This window comes from Convolutriloba macropyga, chromosome 1 (assembly GCF_964194025.1).
Source record: "Convolutriloba macropyga chromosome 1, txConMacr16.3, whole genome shotgun sequence".
Taxonomy (NCBI): Eukaryota; Metazoa; Xenacoelomorpha; order Acoela; family Convolutidae; genus Convolutriloba; species Convolutriloba macropyga.
The window spans coordinates 80325934-80347250 of record NC_134468.1 but is presented as its reverse complement, the minus strand read 5'-3'; the positions used below and the strand labels follow the sequence as shown (position 1 = coordinate 80347250).

Below are 21317 nucleotides of genomic sequence, written 5' to 3'. Positions count from 1 at the left end.
TCCACTAATAATATCAATAAATTTCAAAAATTTTGCATAAGAACTGTTCTGACGAAAACATAAAAATTGGTTCAAAGTTTAAGTTGGTATGAAATCAGTTTGAACATAAACATTCTCTTTGACCGTCTCCAGTTCAAAGATATTTGGAAGCCTTCTTTTGGAGCTATATAAATCTAGCCGTTGTTGGTGATTACAAATGACTGCTTGCTGCTACTTCTCAAAAATTTCACCGTGAAAAGTGATGTTGACAGATTGTGTTTTGTGGAGTAGAAGTCTGAAGCATGTGTATAGTCAAGGTATTGAATAGGGCTTTGAAGAATTTTTTTTGAAAGCCTCTGTTACTTGATCCAAAGCTGCAAAAACATGATAATGTTGTTCTTTTATTCTACAAAAGCTGTTAATCTCATGCAAACTGTAAGCAAAACTGTTGTTGATTCCTTTAGTATCAAAAATTGGCGAACTTCTACAGATAAAATAGTGAATTTTTTTTGAAACTGTCGAAAAAAATCAGGTGTTCGTTCAAACATTGCCTCAATCATTTTTACTACTGTGTGTCGTTCTCAGAACTTTTCTTCGCTTTCTTCTTTGATCGATCCGCAACATGAGTTGAATTCGTCTCCGATGAGAACGCAAACTTAAAACGTCGTTTTCTTCCCGTTATCTTATTGCGTTCTTTTTTGATAGATTGTTCTGATTGTCCAGTCTTTAGCTTTTCACAGAGTGAAGTGTAGCTTTGAGATAATTGTTCAAACTCAGCTAAAGATAGTTTAATTCTCTGGTTGAATTTGAAACCATCACTGTTGCAATTGTTTTTATTGTCTGGGGTTTGATCACAGAAGTTATCCTTTTTGAAAAGTTTTACCGTTATATATGTTCCAGTAGAGTCGTAAGTTTTTACACAAGCCACTACATAACGTTTTTCTGTACAAGTAATATCGTGAGAAAAGTCAAAGAAGGAACAATCTTCAACCAGTGACGTAGTTTATTTACAAATCAAACTCTAACTGAAACTCGAACAATTTCTATTGAGTCTGCTCTATTGCTGTACAAGTACTGTGTTAAACTGTAATAACAAAACCACCCAATGAAGACAGTTGAACATGTATACTTATTCAAAAATAATTCATTGACACTCTCGGTCGATCGGTCCCACAATCACAATCGATTACAACTACTCGTGTAAAATGACCTTTGGCAGTTACTATAGTAGTCAGTCATAGTATAAATTTTATTCTAAAAATAGATTGGTGACAAAGATAGTTCTAACAACAGCACAGGTACAGCAGCAACCGCTCACTTCCTTGCCTATTACTATATTTTGTTCTCATGCATGATCAAATGAAGGGTTAAAAGAGTATTTGAGAGGACTGACTGATAGCAACCGACATAAACTATACTACAAACAGTCAACAATTTTTTTCAACTAGTTGGTAAGCCGTGATTGATGACAACTTTTGGTTATAAAACATTTGATATTATCTTAGTACCAGGTAAAATGATTTCCACAAGAAATTAACTTTAACACCTGAAACCCTGCGCAAATTGCATTTCACACAATTTTAAAACTTCAAAATTTTTGAATTTTCCCAAAAATTTTCAAAATTTTTTTTCGATGATTAGGCCAACCAGGTGAATTGCCTTTGAGACCTGAAACCCAGCGCAAAATACAATTCATGCAATTTTAACACTTTGAATTTGTAATTTTTTTTTCAATTTTCAAAAAAAAATTTCTTTCACTGATAGGACTCACCTGGGCTGATTGCAAAATGACAACCACTGAAACAGCAATGCTACTTCCCGACTAACATCTAAAACAAACCATACCTATCAAAAACGTCAAAAAATCACAAAATTTACCAAAAATGTATCTTACTGGGCACGCAACGGGGGGGGGGACATTTGCGTGTTACTGTGTTCGCAACGGGGGGGGGGAGGGGGACACAAAAAAAGTTAAAAATGTTGATAGTTTTTGGCGTTTTGTCAAGAGCGGTGAAAACGCCGAAAACTACCAGCTTTTAGAAAAATTTTTTTGTCCCCCCCCCCCCGTTGCGAAAACAGTAACACCCAAATGTCCCCCCCCCCCCCCCCCGTTGCGTGCCCAGTAAGACACCTTACTTCTTGCGTAAACTTGACTTTGTTTGTTTTGTTTACTATTTTTCGTTTATTTTCCATTTTTTACTAAAATGTTTTCAAATCCATTCCGAGTAATTTCTTATGTCTAGTTTTTTTATTTAGTCAAAAAAAATTCTGAATTGTTGTAGAACTTGTCCTGTTATCTTTTTCTCTTCCCTTTCGATCACTCTTTTTTGTTTTTGCGTAAATCACTACTTTCACGTTCGAGTCCTGACTTGTCTCACTCAGTGTATCAATTGAATGCTTTTTCTCACTCATTGAATGACACAATGTTGGCACCTATTGATCGGCACAATGGTACCTACTTTGTGCCAATCTGAGGGGTTCGTTAGGAGTTACGTATATGATGTTTTAAGGACGAGTGTTTTATGTGGCATGCGTGCGCAGCAGTTTGTGCAGCCGAAGGGAGGGGGCGACATAAGAGATCTGAATGTGAATAGTGAGAATTGGGCTGTGGTGAAGGCATGTCTCACTGCAGGACTGTATCCCTCTGTGGCTTGTTTCAACTTTCGACACAATCAACTTGTAACGAGACACCATCCGCAGGTATAAAAATGAAAATTTCGGATCTCTTCTTCTGCCCACCCCGCGTGGACTCTAAGCCATGGCAAAAATGCTCATATTGGGAGCTCAAAATTTGGTATTTGTAAAAATGCTCATTTTGGAGTGCGCACAATTTGGTTTTTGTAAAACTGCCCATTTTGAACAATCTTGAGCTTTTTTTAATAGAACCCTCATCAAATATCCTGTTTTATTTCTAATTATATCAGGGAAGGGGCTTCGCAGGTCCTAGTTGTGAATTGGAAAACCAAGTATGGCTTTTACCTACTCTATGGTTTAGGTTCAGATTATAGTTCTGATTTTAACTCGAGCTAAAGTCCAACCTATGGTCTCAACCATAACAAAATATGAGCATTTATACCAAAACCCAAGCTCTCAAGCACAGGGCACTTTTTACGCACTACTTGGGTTATGTCTATGTCTAATCTAAAGCATAAAATAAAGATAGAGATCTATTTATAATAAAAGATAAAGATAGAGATCTATTTCTAATAAAAGATAAAGGTAGTGATATATTTATAATAAAAGATTGAAGATAGATTATTTGTAATAAAAGATACAGATTAAGATCTATCTATAGCATAAGAGAAAGATATATCTCTGGCATAAGAAAAAGATCTATCTATAGCTTAAGATAATGATCTATCTATAGCATAAGGAAAAGATCTATCTATAACATAAGATAAAGATATAACTATAACAAAAAATAAGGAGAAATATGGCTTATGTTTACAATTATTACACTATAAAATCCCTTTATCTATTTTTGAAATTCAATTTTTTTTATTAAAAATGCATACTAATAGAAACTTCGAGAGTGGCATTTGCAATTGATCTTTCAACTCAATGAAAGATTATCTGAAACATAATTAAAGTGATTATCACTTAAACAGAGCAAGAGAGGAATGTGAGGAGGAATTTGATTCTGTAGCTAAAGCTGAGTCTAATGATAAAGCTAAAACTGAAGATAAAGCTGAAGCTGGAGATAATACTAAAGATAAAACTAAAGCTGACTCAGACTATGATGATGGTATTAAATATTCAAGAAAAAATAACTGTGCGTTTTGTGGTACAACATTTAGAAGTGAGAAGTCTCTGAGAACACATGAGAACATTCACCGGCGAGAGAAACTAGAAACTAGTGATATATTTAATTTTACTTGTTCTTTTAGTCATCACCAGCCCTATATCAGCAGATTAGACCAAGGCTACATCACTGATATTAATTGAAGCTGTGAAATATGTTATAGATAATATACCATATAAATCATATAAATATAAAGTCACTGCTAACTGTATAAAAAGAAGAGAACACCTGAGGTTGAGCAAATAAAACTAGACTAGTAACTCTAAGAACTGATGAACATATGACTAGAACTCTTAATCAGGATGATCTTAACCAATGGCTAGAGCTATCTATAGAAACATTTGCAGATCAAGGCTATGACTCTGATTTTGTTGGTGTAACAGATATTACAATTAAACGTAGAAATAACTCAGCCATAATTAGGTGCTATCACTAACTTGCCAGATGTCTTACCAGATAACAACAACTAAAGATAAATTAAACATAAAGAATTATAAATATAATTGTGTTAGATTATCCATCATTGCTGGACTATATCCTGTGGATAAAGATGGGACTAGTGAAAGCAAATATGTGTCTAATCTAATCGATGACTATGAACTGTCTGAAGGTGATTACGAGTATATAACTAGAATGCAAGATAAATATAAATTTAATATATCTATCTATAAAACTTGTGGTAATATCAAAGTAGAAATATCAGTAATATATCAAATTTTTTCCAAAGATAGAAAGAACGTTAGACTATTAGTTTGGAATGGACACTGTGCACTGAATAAAAATTTAGATGAATTACTAGAAAGACCTAGTACCACAAAATGTAAACTATGGCATTGTGATAACTGTGAATACTGGTATGACTCTGAAGTTAAATATATTGAACACAAATGTTATGTACAAATAAAGCCAAAGATTGTTTGCCCAACAAAGAAACATAACATTCAAGAATTATCACAAACAACAAGAAGTAGAGAATGTTTTATACACTGATATTGAATGTTATATGAAAGGTATAAAAAGAATTATAGGAGATAACATGTTTGTAATATCTAAGCATGTGCCTATTTCAGTAGGCGTCGGCTGGGGCAATGACTACTATAAAGATTACTTTGGTACTGATTGTACTAAAGGTTTTGGTATAGACTTATTAGATATAGAATGTAAATATAATATCTGACTAAACAAGACCATGGTATTTACTACTGAAGATGAACTGTAGTATATCGCTAATAACATGTGCCCTATATGTGATATACAATGCATAAACAAAGTCAGAGATCATTGTCATAAAACAGGCAAATACAGAGGTTCAGCATGTACGATATGTAATCTCAACAATAAAGATCAACTTATTATACCAGTTGTATTCCTCAATGGTAAAGGCTATGCCTTCAATCTACTGTTTGATGAGATATTCAATCAAAATAATAATAAAAGAAAAATAAAAGCTCTTCCTTGTGATGAGGGTAAAACTAGAACATTTCGAGTAGGCATATTAAAGTTTATGGATATTTGTAGTTTTATGGGCACATACATAAGCAAAATAGCTGTGATTTATAATCTAACAAACAAATCGTTATGTCCATGCGAGTATGTTAAAGCCTAACAATCACATTATAATATATTAGGTAACGTAACTAGAGAGGACTCCAAATATGCCTTAATAATCAAACTATCATCTCGAGAAAAAGTTGATAACTCTAATAAAGCTAATAGCAGGAAGACTGGTAAAGAGTTAACCCTTGAATACATGCAAAATGATATTTATATATTACAATATGGTTTTAGCTCATATATTAGACTAAATATAAAAACATATAAACTTAACCCACTACACTACATACGCCTTCCTAGCTATAGCCTTGACTGTTTTCTAAAGACAAGTGGAGTAGCTCTAGATACTATTCAAGATATATATATGCTGAAATGCTTCATTGATTCAATAAGAGGTGGTATATGTGTTGTCATGGGTAATAGATTTGTGATATGTTATAGTCATAATCCTAATCTCAACTCGAGTTCTAGTCAAAGATCCATAGCGCAGAATGACCAGAGGTCCATCCAATACATACATGCTAACAATCTATACGGCTTTGCTCTAAGGCCGAAATGATCATAAAGAGACTTTAGCTATACAGACGTATCTCTAGACAAAATACTAAATACTACTGATGATAGTTACTATGGGTATTGGGTCATTTGTCATATAAATTATACAGATAAATGTAGAGATAAGACTAGATGTGTGCAACTACTCACACTTGAAGGAAAAATAGAAAAATATGAATTAGGCTATAGAGAAAGAGGGAAAGGTAGCGCAAGACAAGAGCAGAGAAACTATTCTTAGACCAAAACAATAAAACAGAATATCCAATGAACTATAGAGTGTTAAAGTTTGTTGTTAGTATGGAAGCAGAGGTTACTAAGTACATAGAATAATTAAATTTAAACAAGACTGTATTCTTAGAGACTATATAGACCTTAATATTGAGATGAGAGCTAATGCTAAAACTGAACCTGAGAGAGATACCTTTAAGCTAGTGAATATTGCTCTATTTCGTAAAAACTGTGAGAATCCTCTAATGCATATAGAAGCTAAAATACTAACAGATGAATACGAAATACCTAAATCTGTATCCAAACCAACGTTCAAAGATATATTTAGATATAGAGGCACAGATCTAATAGATTTTTATAATAAAGAAATAAAATATCATTAGCCATTATATCTGGGTGCTAAAGTATTAGAACTTAAAAATTAGCATATGTCTGATACATTTGATAATGTTCTAAAACCATCATTCAAGGATCTGCAGCTACATTATATGGATAATGCTAGCTTCATAATAAGTTATAGTGAAGTCAATTTCCCTGACGAGTACACTGAGTTAAGCAATCTTGATATATCAATCAAAACCAATAAAGTACCTGGTAAATTTTAATATGAATTTGGAAGTAAAATCATAGATGAGTTAATAGTATTTTTTATAAAGAACAAAAACTTTTTTATATTATGCTGAAACATGGTCGGAGACTCATGATACTAAAGAGAAAGTAATAAAGAAAGAGAATAGATCTAAACTTGAAGACTACTATAATGGGCTAATGTATAATAAAGAGAGAACTTTAAAAGAAAATTGAGTAATAAAGATACGTAAAAATATAGTCACAGTCAACAAAACTAAAAGAAGCCTAAACTCATTTGATGATAAGGGCTTCTGTGTGAATAATATTGAAAGATATCCTCATGATAATGATCTATATGCTTTTGAGAATGATTTAATAAATAAAGCTATTAATGCTCCGCTAAAGCTATTAATAAATTTTTGCCTTATTGAAGACAAGAATCTACTCATTGAGAATATTAAAGAGCTAACTATTAATGATGAGCGTGAACTAATCTTTGCTGATATTACTGTATATATTGATTTACCATAACAGAAATGGGTAAACTGGAAACACTAATAGAACTAAATCGATTACAAAAAGAAAACAGAAGAAATAGATTAGAAGAGAAGCTAAGAAAACAAGAATATTATGGTGAGATAGAGGAGTTATTTGATCCTCTTAACTAAATCCTTAAATTCTAATAATAAAAAGAATTTAGCACAGGGTAAAAAACATTAAGAGCATTAAATTGGCAAAATCGGGAGTTAGATAAACAATGAAGGGCTATCAGTGTAGCCGGTTCCCGGATCATTACAGCATGGACAAAGTCTCATGAAACTGCCGCACTGAAGGAACTGGAAACTCGAGCTGAATCACGAGTTATAATCGATACAGACACAGCCAATATTCTTCAGTTAATTAGTACTCAATCAAACCGACACCTACTTGGGAATTTGAAATGAATGGTGTTGATATAACTCTAGAGCAGAATGCATTTTTAGTTGGGGATAATATATATGAACTTTCAGATGGCTTTATTAATTTTCTTACCAATCCAAATATAACATATGAGGACATTGGGGATGAAGATGAAGAAAGAAAATTAGGAAAGTTTTTGCGGGATATAAGATATGCAGGAGTGGGTGATAAAAGAAGCAAACGATTTAAATTATAAAAACGCTTGTTTGAAGTGAGAAGAAATCGTTGTTTAGGTAAAGGCTTTACTAACCCTAACAATTTAATAGAACGACCAGAACTTCTTATACTGGAAATGAAAGCCGGTCAGGATGGTTTGAATGATGAAATGTTAAATATATCTAAACAGCTATTATCTATAAATCTTATTAGTCAAGAGCAACTGGATTATTTTTTTTTAATTATGACAAATGGAAAAGCCCAGAACTACGTTAATGAATGAAGTTTCTGCAAAGCAGAGAGTCAAAACCCCAACTAAAGCTTTTTCTAAAGAAGTATATAATCCAATAATAACAAAGTTTAACAGAGAAAGAGCAGTACCTTTATATAAAGATGAAACTTGGTCAGCTGATTTGATTCCAAAGTCGTCTTTAAGTAAATATATTTCTAATTATAAATTCATATAAACCGTTATAGATTTATTCACTAAATATGCCTGGGCTATACCTTTAAAGAATAAATCTTGTATATCTATAACCATATAGTTTTAAAATACTTTTTATCAGAAGGACGAATGCAGAATACTTATGAGTTGATAGAGGTTGTGAGTTTTGTAATAAAATCTTTACTTGAAGATTATATAACAGAATTATGTTCTACTTGTAGTGATCTTAAAGCTGTTTATAATGAGAGATTTAATAGAAAATTAGCGCACATAATTAATAAATCAATGTTTATAAATGGTGATGGTAATTGGGTAAGTTTATTAAGCGATGCTTTTGGAACATGTAACAATTACAAACACAACAATAAATATGACAGCTGTTGATGCATCACATAATCCTGAAAAAAATAGACATTCCTGTAGTTTTAAGAATAGTAAACCCAGGCTCAAAGTTGGTGATTATGTTAAAAAGGCTGATAAACGTAACATTTTCTCTAGAGGGTATACGTCTAATTGGTATACAGAGTTGGTTAAAATTAATCAAGTTCTAAAAATTCAACCACCAATATAGGGACATACTATAGTACATACTATGAACAAGAATTATTAAAGTCCGGCTTTGATTTGGAATCTAATAAAAAGGTTTTGGAATCATTAAACATAAATCTTAGTGTAAACAAATACAATGATGACAAGAAATAAATTCAACCAAGCGAAACATCAATCAGCAATAACTATCAGTTTATCAGCAAGTAAGGGTCACCAATTATTCTTTGAAGATGATGATGATATTGACATGAGAGATACCTATAAAGTTACAAATGTACACCTTCCCATAGATGAAAAAGATGTAGTTAATAAAGGGTATTTTGATAGCAACTTACTGTCTTCTTCTGATAAAATAGATATTTTTAGTAAAAATATAGCTGAATTAAGAAAAGGTGAATTTGACAAAATTACAACTAAAACATTACAACTAAATAAAACACAAGTTAATGATGAGCGACTTAATGATATGCACTATGACTTTAATCATGAGAATATAATGAAAGAGATTGAGAGTTATTTTGTTATAGAGTCTTAGCTTTAGTTATAGTTATATCTATAATCATAGCCATAGTTTTAATCCTAGCTATAGTTGTAGTCATAGTCATAGCTATGGCTAATCAAAAAATTTAGTTAATTTAAATTGAAGAAACTAAACCTAGTGCACATTTACTTTACCCTAAAACTAACGCTTTATCAGAACAATACATAAATGATAAAATCCTAGCTGATAATAAGTTTAATAATAAAATTAACATTTAAACAGATTTTAAAAATTACTATGAAACTGAAACTGAATACTACTAAAAGAAGTTAAGCAGATATAAAATTATTTTAATATCAAAGGTAACTGAAATAGCATTATCATCTATAGCAACAACATCAACGACAACATCAATTGCAATAACTGGTAAAGGTATACATTATAATATACTAGCAGCTTTTGCTACTGCTACTGTATGTGGCTCAATAATAAAAACACCTAATACTAAAATAGAAATCAAATCATTAAGTTTTCGCGGATGTATATTCTAGCTAAACATTTCAGTGATAAATTTAATAAACTTTATCTTATATCAATAAAAGATAATGAGATAGATAATGATGAATACAATAAGTTAGGTAAAGTATATGAAGATTATAAGAAGAATAAGAAAATAAAGATGAATATTTTTTTAAATTAAAGTTAGTAGTATTTAGTAATACTAATATATTTAGTAATAATAGTATTAGTTTTGTTATTCCTAGATAGCTCAGCTAAAACTATAGTTATAGTTTAAACTTAAGGTCAAAGTTATAGCTAAGCTAATAATATTTCTTTATTTTACCTAAGTATAAGCCCCTACTTTTCTGTACTACCTTTATACCTTCCTCTGCTGTTGCAAATTTAATTAACTCAGTTGTAGCTGCTAGATCTGCTTTAGGGTTCCTAGTTGCAGCTGCACTTCCTATTTAAGTTGCTATTTCTAAAGCTATTACTGAATTATTAGCAACTGATTTTCCAAAGTTAACTGTCGCTTTATCTACACTCTTAAAGAAATCCTTTAATCCCTCAGCTTCACTTTTTGCATCAGATACTGTCATAGATTTATTTCTTTTACATTTTTACAAGATTTTTTAAACATCTTAGTACCTTTAGCTGAAATAAAACCATAGATATTAATAGTACAACTATGTTGTTTACCACCAACACAAGAATTAGTTTTAAATTTTTGGTAATGCCCCATGTTTCTATATAAAAAATAATGGATTGTAATATTTACAACACTTTTATTATTAAATTCAAGACTAAGATTAGAGTTAAAGGTAAAGGTCTGACTAAAGCAAATGAAAAGAAAATAGATATTCTTTATTCTAAGGGATTTGTTAGTTAAGTAAGTCTGGCTAAGACTATAACTGTATTAACTAGAGTATTAGTTTTAGCTATAGTATTAGACATAACTGTAACTATAACTAGAGTATTAACTATGGCTATAACTATAGCTATAGTCAGAGTATTAAATATAGCTGTAATTAAAGCTATAACTAGAGTATTAAAAGTAATGATAAAGATATTTAGAGTAATAGCGATAACTATAAGTAAGACACTATCAGCCTCCTGCTATTAGTTTCTACGAGACTACATCAACTATCTCGTTATCAGCACTATTAACACTAATAATCTTTCTATTTAGCATTAACGCATGACTTATAATAGCAGCAACACCACGAGAAAATTTAAATGTAAGTTGTTTTGCTTGTGCTCCAAATTATCTCTTTGATATCTAGTATCATATCAAAGTATATATATTCTATAACTCCTTTTAAATGTTCTTTGATTTATATACGATTCAGTACTACCTAGTAATCCGTTATAATTTCTATTGAACAACAACTTCAACTATAGCTAAAGATAAAGCTAAAGATACAACTACAGCTAAAACTTCAACTAAGTTAAACCAGAAAACTATATCAAAGATGATGTAAGAGTATTTTATAAAGATATAAATGATTGAGTTGGATATAATATTGTTGATATCATTGATTTATTAACAAATGATATATCAATATTTAGGATTATTGTTGGATGATATGGCGGATAAATTAAATAAAAAATTGCACAATTGTTACTGCATTCTTTTATAACTTTAAATTTACTTTCGATGAAAACACGACTTTGTTGCACTATATAAAGAATATAATTATGGTATGGTGAAATATAAAACAAAAAAGGTAGTTTTTTTGCGGTAGATAAAGATAGACAGATAGTTTATGATTAAGAAGTGGGTAGATTTAATATAAACAATTTAAAACTAAACGGAACTAAAACAGCGGATCAAAGAGATCTTATTCATGAAGATAACTATAAATTCTATTTAAAAGAATATTTAAATGTTTTAGGTGTTTAATCCAATTTTGATTTTATTGAAAGTAAATTAAAATTATATAATTTTCTCCGTACTATGTCTAGTTTAGCAACTTCTTTTGGTGGTATAGGTTCTCTCTTTTATCTTTTCGGTGAAAACGAAGATAGACAATTACAACAAGTAGCTAATACAACTCGTCTAGTTTGTGATAGAGTTGCTAGAATTGTTCGTGGGTGGGGTGAAAAAGAACGTGAGAAAAATAATTGTGAAACATGTCCGTAGGCTCATGGTGAAACATGGGCGAAGCACCATATTTTAGCTCAAGGACGAACATCACTTGAACAACAAGATGTAGAAGAAATAAAAGATGTAACTAAACATGAGGTAGTTAAAGTATTAAAAAGTTATTGAAAAAGATGAAGTTGTTACAAGTTCCCAGACTGATGCTAGACTACCCAGTTAGACTCAGTAATCTGTTTGAAATGTGTGTAGGTAAAGGGGTGGTTTATTGAAGAAATACGGGAGGGAAATATTTCACAAATTATTGGATACAAATGGAAAATTTTGTAAAAAAAAGTAAGCGAATATATAATTTCACATTATAACACCACTAAAGCGAACCCTCAGCTGAATTTAAGATAAATGAAATAACAAATTAAACATTTTTGGTTATACAAAGCTAGAAGGTTTGATGGTACAAAGGGATCGTGTAACTAAATTAATTGTAATGTCCCTTTATTAAATGCATACGTGTTTAGAGTGTTATAAAGCATTTAAGAATTTTTTTACATTAAAAGGTCATTACACTGGTTTCCATAGTAAGCTACTAACAGACTGTAATGGATGTAATTATAAAAGATTTGGTGTATTTGTATTAGGAATGACTGTCATAATGAAAAGACTAGTTCTAGCCTTAGGGTCGATGGTGTGGCTTCGCCCATGTTTCACAATAAAACTAGAGATAATACTAAGGATAACTCTAGACCTAATACTAACGATAACACTAGAGATAGTACTAATGATAACACTAGAGAATATAGTACTACAACAGTAGAGCTAAAGAAAAAGAGGAAGAATAAATAGAAAATATCTATAATGTTAATCTAGATATTGATCTAGATTAAGATCTTGGTCTGGGAACGCAAAACTGCTTCGCAGATCAGGAGGCGAGTGTAAAAACATGTATTAAATGTAATACTACTAATAGAATATTTTTTGAGAAGAATAAAAGTACATGTAAGCAATGTCTGTCAGAATAACTTTGTAATTATTGCCCTTCTCTTATTTCTAGAGGTAATATTACAACCCATGTAAAAAAGATGCATAGAGCTAGCTTTTATTGTGAGCAATGTAAGAGTTTTTAAAAAAACTAAAGGAAAACAACATTATTTTAACCAGTTATTGGCTGCAGATAAAATTTTATTACAAATCGACAAATAAACTATCTTGGTAAACCATTTTAGTAAACTGTCTTTCCCATTTTAGTAAATTGTCTTTCTCTAAGTTTTTTAGGTACAATTTTTTTTCTCAAAGTAATTTATATTACTGAGGAACTATTTTACTGGGGGTAATCTTTTCTCCTTATTTCTTGTTATAGTTAGATCTTTATCTTATGTTATTGATAGATCTTTATCTTTTACTTTAAATAGATCTCTATCTTATGCCATAGATAGATCTTTTTCTTATGCTATAGATATATATTTTTCTTATGCTATAGATGGAACTTTATCTGTATCTTTTATAAATAGATCTCTATCTTTATCTTTTATTGTAAATAGATCTCTATCTTTAATCTTTTTTTATAAATATATCTTCATCTTTTGAAAATGGATCTTTATCTTTATCTTTTATTATAAATAGATCTCTATCTTCATCTTATGCTATAGATTAGGTATAGACCTAACCCAAGTAGTGCCCTGTGCTTGAGAGCTTGGGTTTTGGTATAAATGCTCATCTTTTGTTATGGTTGAGACCATAGGTTGGACTTTAGCTCGAGTTAAAATCAAAACTATAATCTGAACCTAAACCATAGAGTAGGTAAAAGCCATACTTGGTTTTCCCATTCACAACTAGGATCTGCGGAGCCCCTTCCCTGATATAGTTAGAAATAAAACCGGGTATTTGATGAGGGCTCTATTAAAAACAGTGCTCGAGATTGTTCAAAATGGGCATTTTTACAAAAACCAAATTCTGCGCACACCAAAATGAGCATTTTTACAAAATCAAATTTTGAGCACCCAAAATGAGCATTTTTACAAAAGCCTAAATTTGCGCGCTCAAAATAAGCATTTTTACAAAAACCAAATTTTGAGCACTCAAAATGAGCATTTTTACAAAAACCAATTTTTGAGCACTCAAAATGAACAATTTTTCAAAAACCAAATTCTGCGCACAGCGCACTCTTTACCCACTACTCATGGTTGGGTGGGGGGGGGGGGTGATAATTCTACAATCAACCATTTATGATTTGGTAAGATCTTATATCAATTTTAGAACTGGGATGCTAAATTTGATGATGAATTCCTTTGTTTTGATCAACTCATTGATCGTCTTTTCCCGAGTGAAATTCATTGGAAAGGATTCATAATACTGAAAAATAGTTAGTTAAGGAAAGAGGTTGTTTGAACGCGCTTTTTTCTCCAAAGATGCGAGACTTAGTTCAAAATAGCATTTAAAGAACCGCTTTATCACAACAAATTTGACCAAGACGGCTACGGAAGCTTTTGCGTTCTTAAAGCTAATATTCTCAGTAAGATTTTTTCACGAAAACGAGTTTCTTCTATAATTTTGTTACCGCTTTTCTTTTCTAAGTTTTTACATGTGCCGATAATGAATGACCCAGACTGTCAAAAAGACGGAGCGTTAATATGCATTGGATCTAATTGTACAGCCCGACATTTCAAAAAACAATTTACAATTGCAAACGTATCTGAACGCGCAAGTTTGATTGGCAGCTTCTATTATCAAAAGAGCTCACTAATTTCTCTTGCGAATCCGTTTTTTTTAAGTTATGCAATAATGACATTCATTATAGGTTGCCCTATAAACCTTCAAAATGTTGAACAGCCCATAGAATGAATTTGAAAATTTAAGAAAATTTTAGAGTTCTTAAAGTTTAAAAGAAAATTTAAAAAAATAGAAAAATGAACACTTCTTAAAATGAAGAGAACCTGAAACTAAAGAAACTAGTAATAAACATGTATAAGCGAAAAAAAAATTAAAAAATTTAGAGAGATTCCGCCTCAATAGCCAATCGATTAGATTAATTCTATTCTCAAGGATGAAAATTGCAGAAAATAGAAAATCATTGTTTGTAACAATAACTTTAAATCAGTTCAATTTTTCCAGTACTTCCCTAAAATGAAAACAAATTTTGCCAATAATTTAAGCTGAGCATCCTGAAAATCAGAGATTTAAAAATTTGTCTTAGCCTGTTCTTATATCAAGCGTAAACAGATTGCAGGAAAATAGATTTTTAATTGCATGCAGTAAAAGAAAATTGAGTTTTTCTTTGACGATCGATTCAGTTATTTGAAGGATTTTTGATGGTACCACTTTTTTTTTATCTCTCCTCGGAAAATTAGTTCAGAAAGTCCAGCTAAAGGCTTCGAACAGCAATATTTCTGTTGAACAAGGATTGAAAAGATACGACAGAAAAGCTTTCATTGAGGCGGTCGTTTTTCTAGATGTCACTGTTTTCATTTATGCCCTCTGTGTAGTATTCGTTCCTGCTTGGGAATTGTGTGCGATGGTTAGCACGAAATTGGTTAGATTTGAAGTTGCCTTCACCAAATTTGGTACGACTGCATTTTTTTTCCTTTTCAAGTGCACCCAAATCTTATTTACGTTTCCCATGTTAAAAATGAGGAATCAAAGTTCAAAACCGTCAATTTAGGAAACTTGTGTGTTATCTAATTTGTGCGTTTGAGTGGCCGTTTATGTGCTCGAGATCAACTTTAGAGCCATTCATTTGACGTTAGATGGTCATGTTTTTAAATAGGTGGTTAACGTCATAAAAAATAACATTTATTGCAGGCGTTGAATTTTTAAATACTGTATCGAAAAGGTCTTGTTGCTTTGGCTGCCTTGCCTTTGGGTTACTCAGAAAATCATTTTTGTTTATTTGAATTAATAAGGATACAGGCCTTTAAGATAAATAAAACCTTTTCAGTTTTTATAGTTCTCGATGTTCAAAAATCAACTGGTTTTCATTGATAGTTTTGATTTGTCACTTTCCTTCTCTTAACCATTGAACGTCTGTGATGGGCGGATATGCACAATAATGCATAGATATTCTGTACTGAATTGGGAATCAATGATGTATTGATGACAGATCCCGTTCGCAATGATATCGATACTGTTCTGTGTTGAAGCTGAGCGTGTCGCCACAGTCCGTGGTGTTGAACAAGCGAGTGTTCACAAGTGAGGAGCAGACGGATTGTCTGAGCAAACTGAATGGACAGTGGTTCCTCTTCAACCAGTTGCACAGGTAACACTTACAAGTGACGTCACTAATGGGAACAGGGCTATTTATGATGATTTTTTTCGTGCAACGGAGTTTGATCTTTGCTGTTTTTTTCCTACTGAATGAGCTATTGCCCAAGTTGAGATTCCGTAGCAAACCTATTGAGATCATATATAAGATTATGTATAATAACATAAAAATCTTACATTATGTTATAGTGTCACCTCTTGTCATTGAGTTATTTTTACTTAGAGGTAAGATGTGAATACATCGAGATTTAGTGACAACTTTCTTTTTACTCTGAGCCTTGAATGGAGTTAATCTATTTTACATTGATGTATAATATCTCAATTTAACAAGTGGTGAATTCTACTCGTGTAGGGAATTGATGGTGTAAAGATATGAGTTTTTTATTCGTAAAACTGAAGAGTGCTAACTCACTTTTGACATTCTAGTGTTTAACTAAACTTTCACAGGAGTGGCGAGATGATATTGGTGAAAGATTGCACCATCGTAACTCCCCTGAACCTGGCTCTTTTTGCTGGACCGTCGAGGAGACCAGAGGTCGAGTGGTTCCACATTCAGTCGGGCAAGCCACGGGCAAAATCATCTCAAAGCACTATCAATTCTGCTCTCAGGAGAAATACTTCCAATAACTGGTCTTCAATGACCCAGACGGGATTGGAATCCGAGTTCGTTCGATGCCCCAAAGTGGGTACAGCCGAGTATAGTTCTGACGAAGATGATGACTCCGATATAGAGACGCTACAACAGGGTTAGTTTTTATTGCTAGCGTAATTTTTTAAGCGTTTGTTGAGAAGTTTTGACAAATTCTTTGTTATTGATTTCCGAAGGTTTATTACGTTTAAAATCGAACATAACGAATATTTTTGACTTGGTTTTGTTCGGTCTTCCGGATTAGCGTAGCAATGGCCCACTGAGGTGCGAATGGCCCACAAATAGTAGATCTGTACGCTGATTTATTAGCATTTTTTGAAACAAAAAATTTCCTTTGAAATAATGCGTTTAATTAATGGCAAAAAAACAAAGCTGAAGTATACTCAATTTTAATTCTCATTTTTAGCAATATGTTCTAAGCGCGTGGGGGTTTTTGGTAGGCCATTGCAAAAACAGTTTTTCAGGAAAATATCATTTTTCCTCTCTTCAGTATTTGCAAGAGCAAAACCACACTTCCTCGCCGCATATGAAATAGTAATGTGATGCAGGGGGGGGGGGGGGTGGTTAAGTCCAACGCAGCTGGTTGTCTCTCAATAATTCTCTCTCAATCAAAATTTCAAGCAGCTGAACTCAATTGGCGGCAATTTAACACTAAAAGTCAAATGAAAAGTGCGCCGAAACTGGTGCCATTTTCCACATTAAATCTTAATAGTGGTATATGTTAACCTCTAATGTGGTTATTTGAAGCCCACTATTGAACCTCTTAGTCCCATTTAAACTCCCCTCCCCCTCCTCCCCCCTCGACTGAAGCGGGCTGCAATTGATTAGAGCTCCCACTAGTCATTCGAGAGCAATTCTTCCGACGTTTAGTCGGTTATGTTTGCTATTCTTGTTTTTAGTTGGAGGTGTTTTTTCTCTAGACTCTTCGAATTTATCGCCTAGTGGAGGAGGAGCCTCGATTGGTGTTGCGGGAGGTCAGCAGTCGTCTGGTGCTGCAACCACTTCTACTGCAGGAACTCCCACGGGCTCTTCAGATCTGGGAGTGGCCACAATTGTGATAGACGACTGGATCTCATTTAGGCTGGACGATCATGTAAGTTCACTTGCCGTTCACTCGTATGGAACCACTTGGAGTGGGGGTTGAATACAAAATGTCAAAATACTCAAACCGTAGCGAGTATTTTAATCTTAATTCAAATTTCCAGAAACACTATTTTTTTGCCATAATCATGCCTAAGCGTGATTTATTGCATAATATGCCTTAGCGGCCAATGGGAATTGATATGAAACTATCACAGCCAAACATAAGATCATTATATTTGTGTGAGCATGATCATAAGGAAATTCGCTGGTAATATCAAGTGCTCTTTTGTTACTTGTGGTGAATATTCGTTCCACATGGCTTGTTAGCTTCTCTTCAAACCACCACTCAGCATTTTGCCAATAGATTTAGTCATACTGGGTGCGGGTCATTGCGGTCTACCCGAGCATACAACCAAATTATGGATCAAGATTATGGTTACCAATAATTTATGCTGTCCATATCAGTAGCTGATTCCTTCCCACGCCAGCACTATAAAGGTACATTACGATGATTGGCTGCCTTGAATCGTTACCCAACACTTAAAAAAATTGGCCTGTAATGTCAATAAAATGACCGATAAAATGATTAATGCAATTGGCTATTTTATCATCATTCAGCACCATTTTGTATCTCTTGTTATAGCTGCGAAGCTGTAAGCTGAGCGTAGCTATATTGCGGTGCTCTTTACGACTCGAAGAGGAGTATTGAGATTCTACAGGTTTTTTTTAGCAGAAAGCAAGTTTGTTCATGACTTGAATTTTGACTTCTTTCTATTCGAGCTTTTACCTCGGTTTTTGATTGTTGACTTTTGTTTTCGAACATTGGACTTTAACAATAGCTTGGTTTGTAATGTATAGCAATTGTTAAGAGTCTATAATTCAAGGTGAAAAGGTCAATTTGAGAAAATTTGTGCATTTAACTACCTACACCGCCCCCCCCCCCCAAAAAAAACTACCCCCCCCCCCCAACGTAACTATCCCCCCCAACGTACCTACCCCCCCTCCCAACGTACCTACCCTTCCACCCCAACCCCAACGTAACTACCCCCCCCCCCTCGTACCTACCTACCCCCCCCCCCCCCCCCACCAGCACCTACCCACACTCCTGAACTGAAAAAATTTTAACGCTTTTTATGTTATATTGGTCTGCTATTTTTGTTATTTCTAGTGTTTTTTTCGATATTCTGATTTTGTCCAAGTTAGATTAGAGATTATTTTGCACGACGATTCGAGTCGTTTCCGGTATTCTACCGGCTACGTTTTTTGTTTCGTCGTCTGACGCTCTTTTCTCGTTTTACATTTGTTCACACAGCGAAGCTGAAAAAGTCAAATTTTCTAAATGACTTCTTCCTCTCACTAACGGCATTTGCGCGCGTGACGTCATTTCTCACTCGCTTTAGCGAAAGTTTTTAGGTTATTTGCGTGATTAGATTTTGATCATACGTGACTTACCTCACTCAATAAAATGGCTTTTGCACTTTAAAACTTAAGTTTAATTTGAATTTGTTTAAGGTCAAAGGAACTCATATGTGCATTATCGTTGAATGTTTTTTAGCCTAGTTTTTTGAGCGGCGTCGATTTTTTTCAATTTAGATTTGTATCGGTTTCCATCTCTATGATATGGCACGCAGGTTTATTCTTTCGCAGCTATTCCGGCAATCTGCCGGCTATGTTTTTATATTTTGTATTCGTTGGTTGTTTTGCCTCCCTATTTTGGCGAGTATTATGGCAATTTATAAAAGAGTAACAACTTCCAGCTTCTTCCGGTTATTAGTTCGCCTTTACATTAGAGTAAAATTTAAAATTTTGGCACCACGCAAGTGCAAAGTCAGACTAAACAAAAAAAATAAAATTTAATTCGTATAAAAACAAATGTTCTAACAGTGAATATAACCGACTAACGTTGGTGAAATTGCTCTCAAACGATCGTTTGGCTTCGACAATAATCAGATTGCGCTTAGGGAGGCTAGCAGTAGTGGTATAATTAGGGGAGTCCAAAACGCCGAAAAACTGCTTTTTCGTCTTGATTTTGCCTCCCTAGCAGCTTCGGTGAACTGTACACGTAGAGGTCTCAAAAAGCTTTTCAACGACTTAATTCACTCCGGTCATTACCTGTTTACCCCTTTTTTGGAAGACGAGAAGCGGAAGGAGTCAGACAAAAAAATATGTCAAGCAAAAAATTTGCATATAATTTGTTTAAGAGCAAATAAAAGGAGGCCCATCGAACACAGGCCGCCAGTTCCTCAAAGAAAACAGTCTTTAATGATTCAGAAAAGTAGCTGAATCTGATAATGGAGAGATAAAAACAAAAAAATACAGATAAAAAACACGGTTAAAAAACCCACGCACTTTTTGATTACCAACATTCATACCAAAACAAACCTTAAAATCTTTTTCTCAATCCATTTTCGAAATTTGTTTTCAGAACTTCTAATTAGAGAATAAAGGCCGGAAAAACAATACTATCTGCAAGTAATTGCAAACTCAATCAAATTTGCCATAAATTAGTCATCGACAACTAAACTCTTGGAAACCAAAATGAACAATGGCATATATATGAGAGTGTATCAAGGGTACAGTCACTGTCAGCTACATACTTTCACGTTTTACATACTCGTTTTCATCAATATGTCAATTTTGTCTCATATTTCAGTCTTTCAAGAGGTTGGGCTTACATTTAAACTTAACATACACAATCAAAAGGAATTTAATTGAAGATGGTCACATTCTATCATTATATATTGTTCAACTGAAAGGATTTGGAAATAGTTGCCAGGCTTCTAAGCTTAGCTTTTGTTTGAACTAAATTGGTATAAAAATGAAAGCAACTCCGAGAGTATGTAAATGGTAGTGAATGTACCCCGAACCCTGACATTGATATGTCATTATTTCTTTTTGTTTCCGAGGGCTTGGTTGGTGATGACTAATATGTGACAAAATTGATAGAGTTTGCAGTTACTCGAAGCTAGTGGTGTTTTCGGCTTTTTTTTGCAATTAGAATTTCAGCAAAAATATTTTGTACAAGCTTAATGAGATGAGAATGGTTTTGAGTTTATGTTTTGGCATAAATGTTGGTGATCTATACTTGGTTGGTGGTCTAAAGTGGGTTGGTGATCTAAACTGGGTTGGTTTTTCAACTTTTTTTTGTAAATTCGATTTTTGTCTCCATTATCTGATTAAGATCTTTTTTACTGCGAAAGATTTTTTTGGTTGAAGAACTGGAACTTCTTGTCGATGGATCTCGTTTCAGTTGGTTAACAGTTTGCACGTTGTTCGCTTTAACAATGCAATTTTTCGCTTGACAGATTTTGTTTTCTGACTCCTTTGACTTTAGTCCTCAAAATGGGATAAACAGGTATAACCCGGAGTGCATTAAACCACTGAACAGCTTTTCGAAAGCTCTACTGGTGTCTAAGTGTAAATTTCACCGATGCTTTCGGATAAGCATAA

General features: G+C 33.1%; 1 protein-coding gene across 1 annotated transcript in view; it reads left to right on the top strand.

Moving 5' to 3' along the window:
- LOC142351429 (uncharacterized) overlaps nt 1-21317 on the top strand; it is a 239390-nt gene that overhangs the window by 193524 nt on the left and 24549 nt on the right. The window contains exons 5-8 of the mRNA XM_075403475.1: nt 2490-2679; nt 16015-16130; nt 16583-16881; nt 17705-17877. Of these exons, the coding sequence (XP_075259590.1) occupies nt 2490-2679; nt 16015-16130; nt 16583-16881; nt 17705-17877 (778 nt within the window). The remainder of the gene's footprint in view (nt 1-2489; nt 2680-16014; nt 16131-16582; nt 16882-17704; nt 17878-21317) is intronic.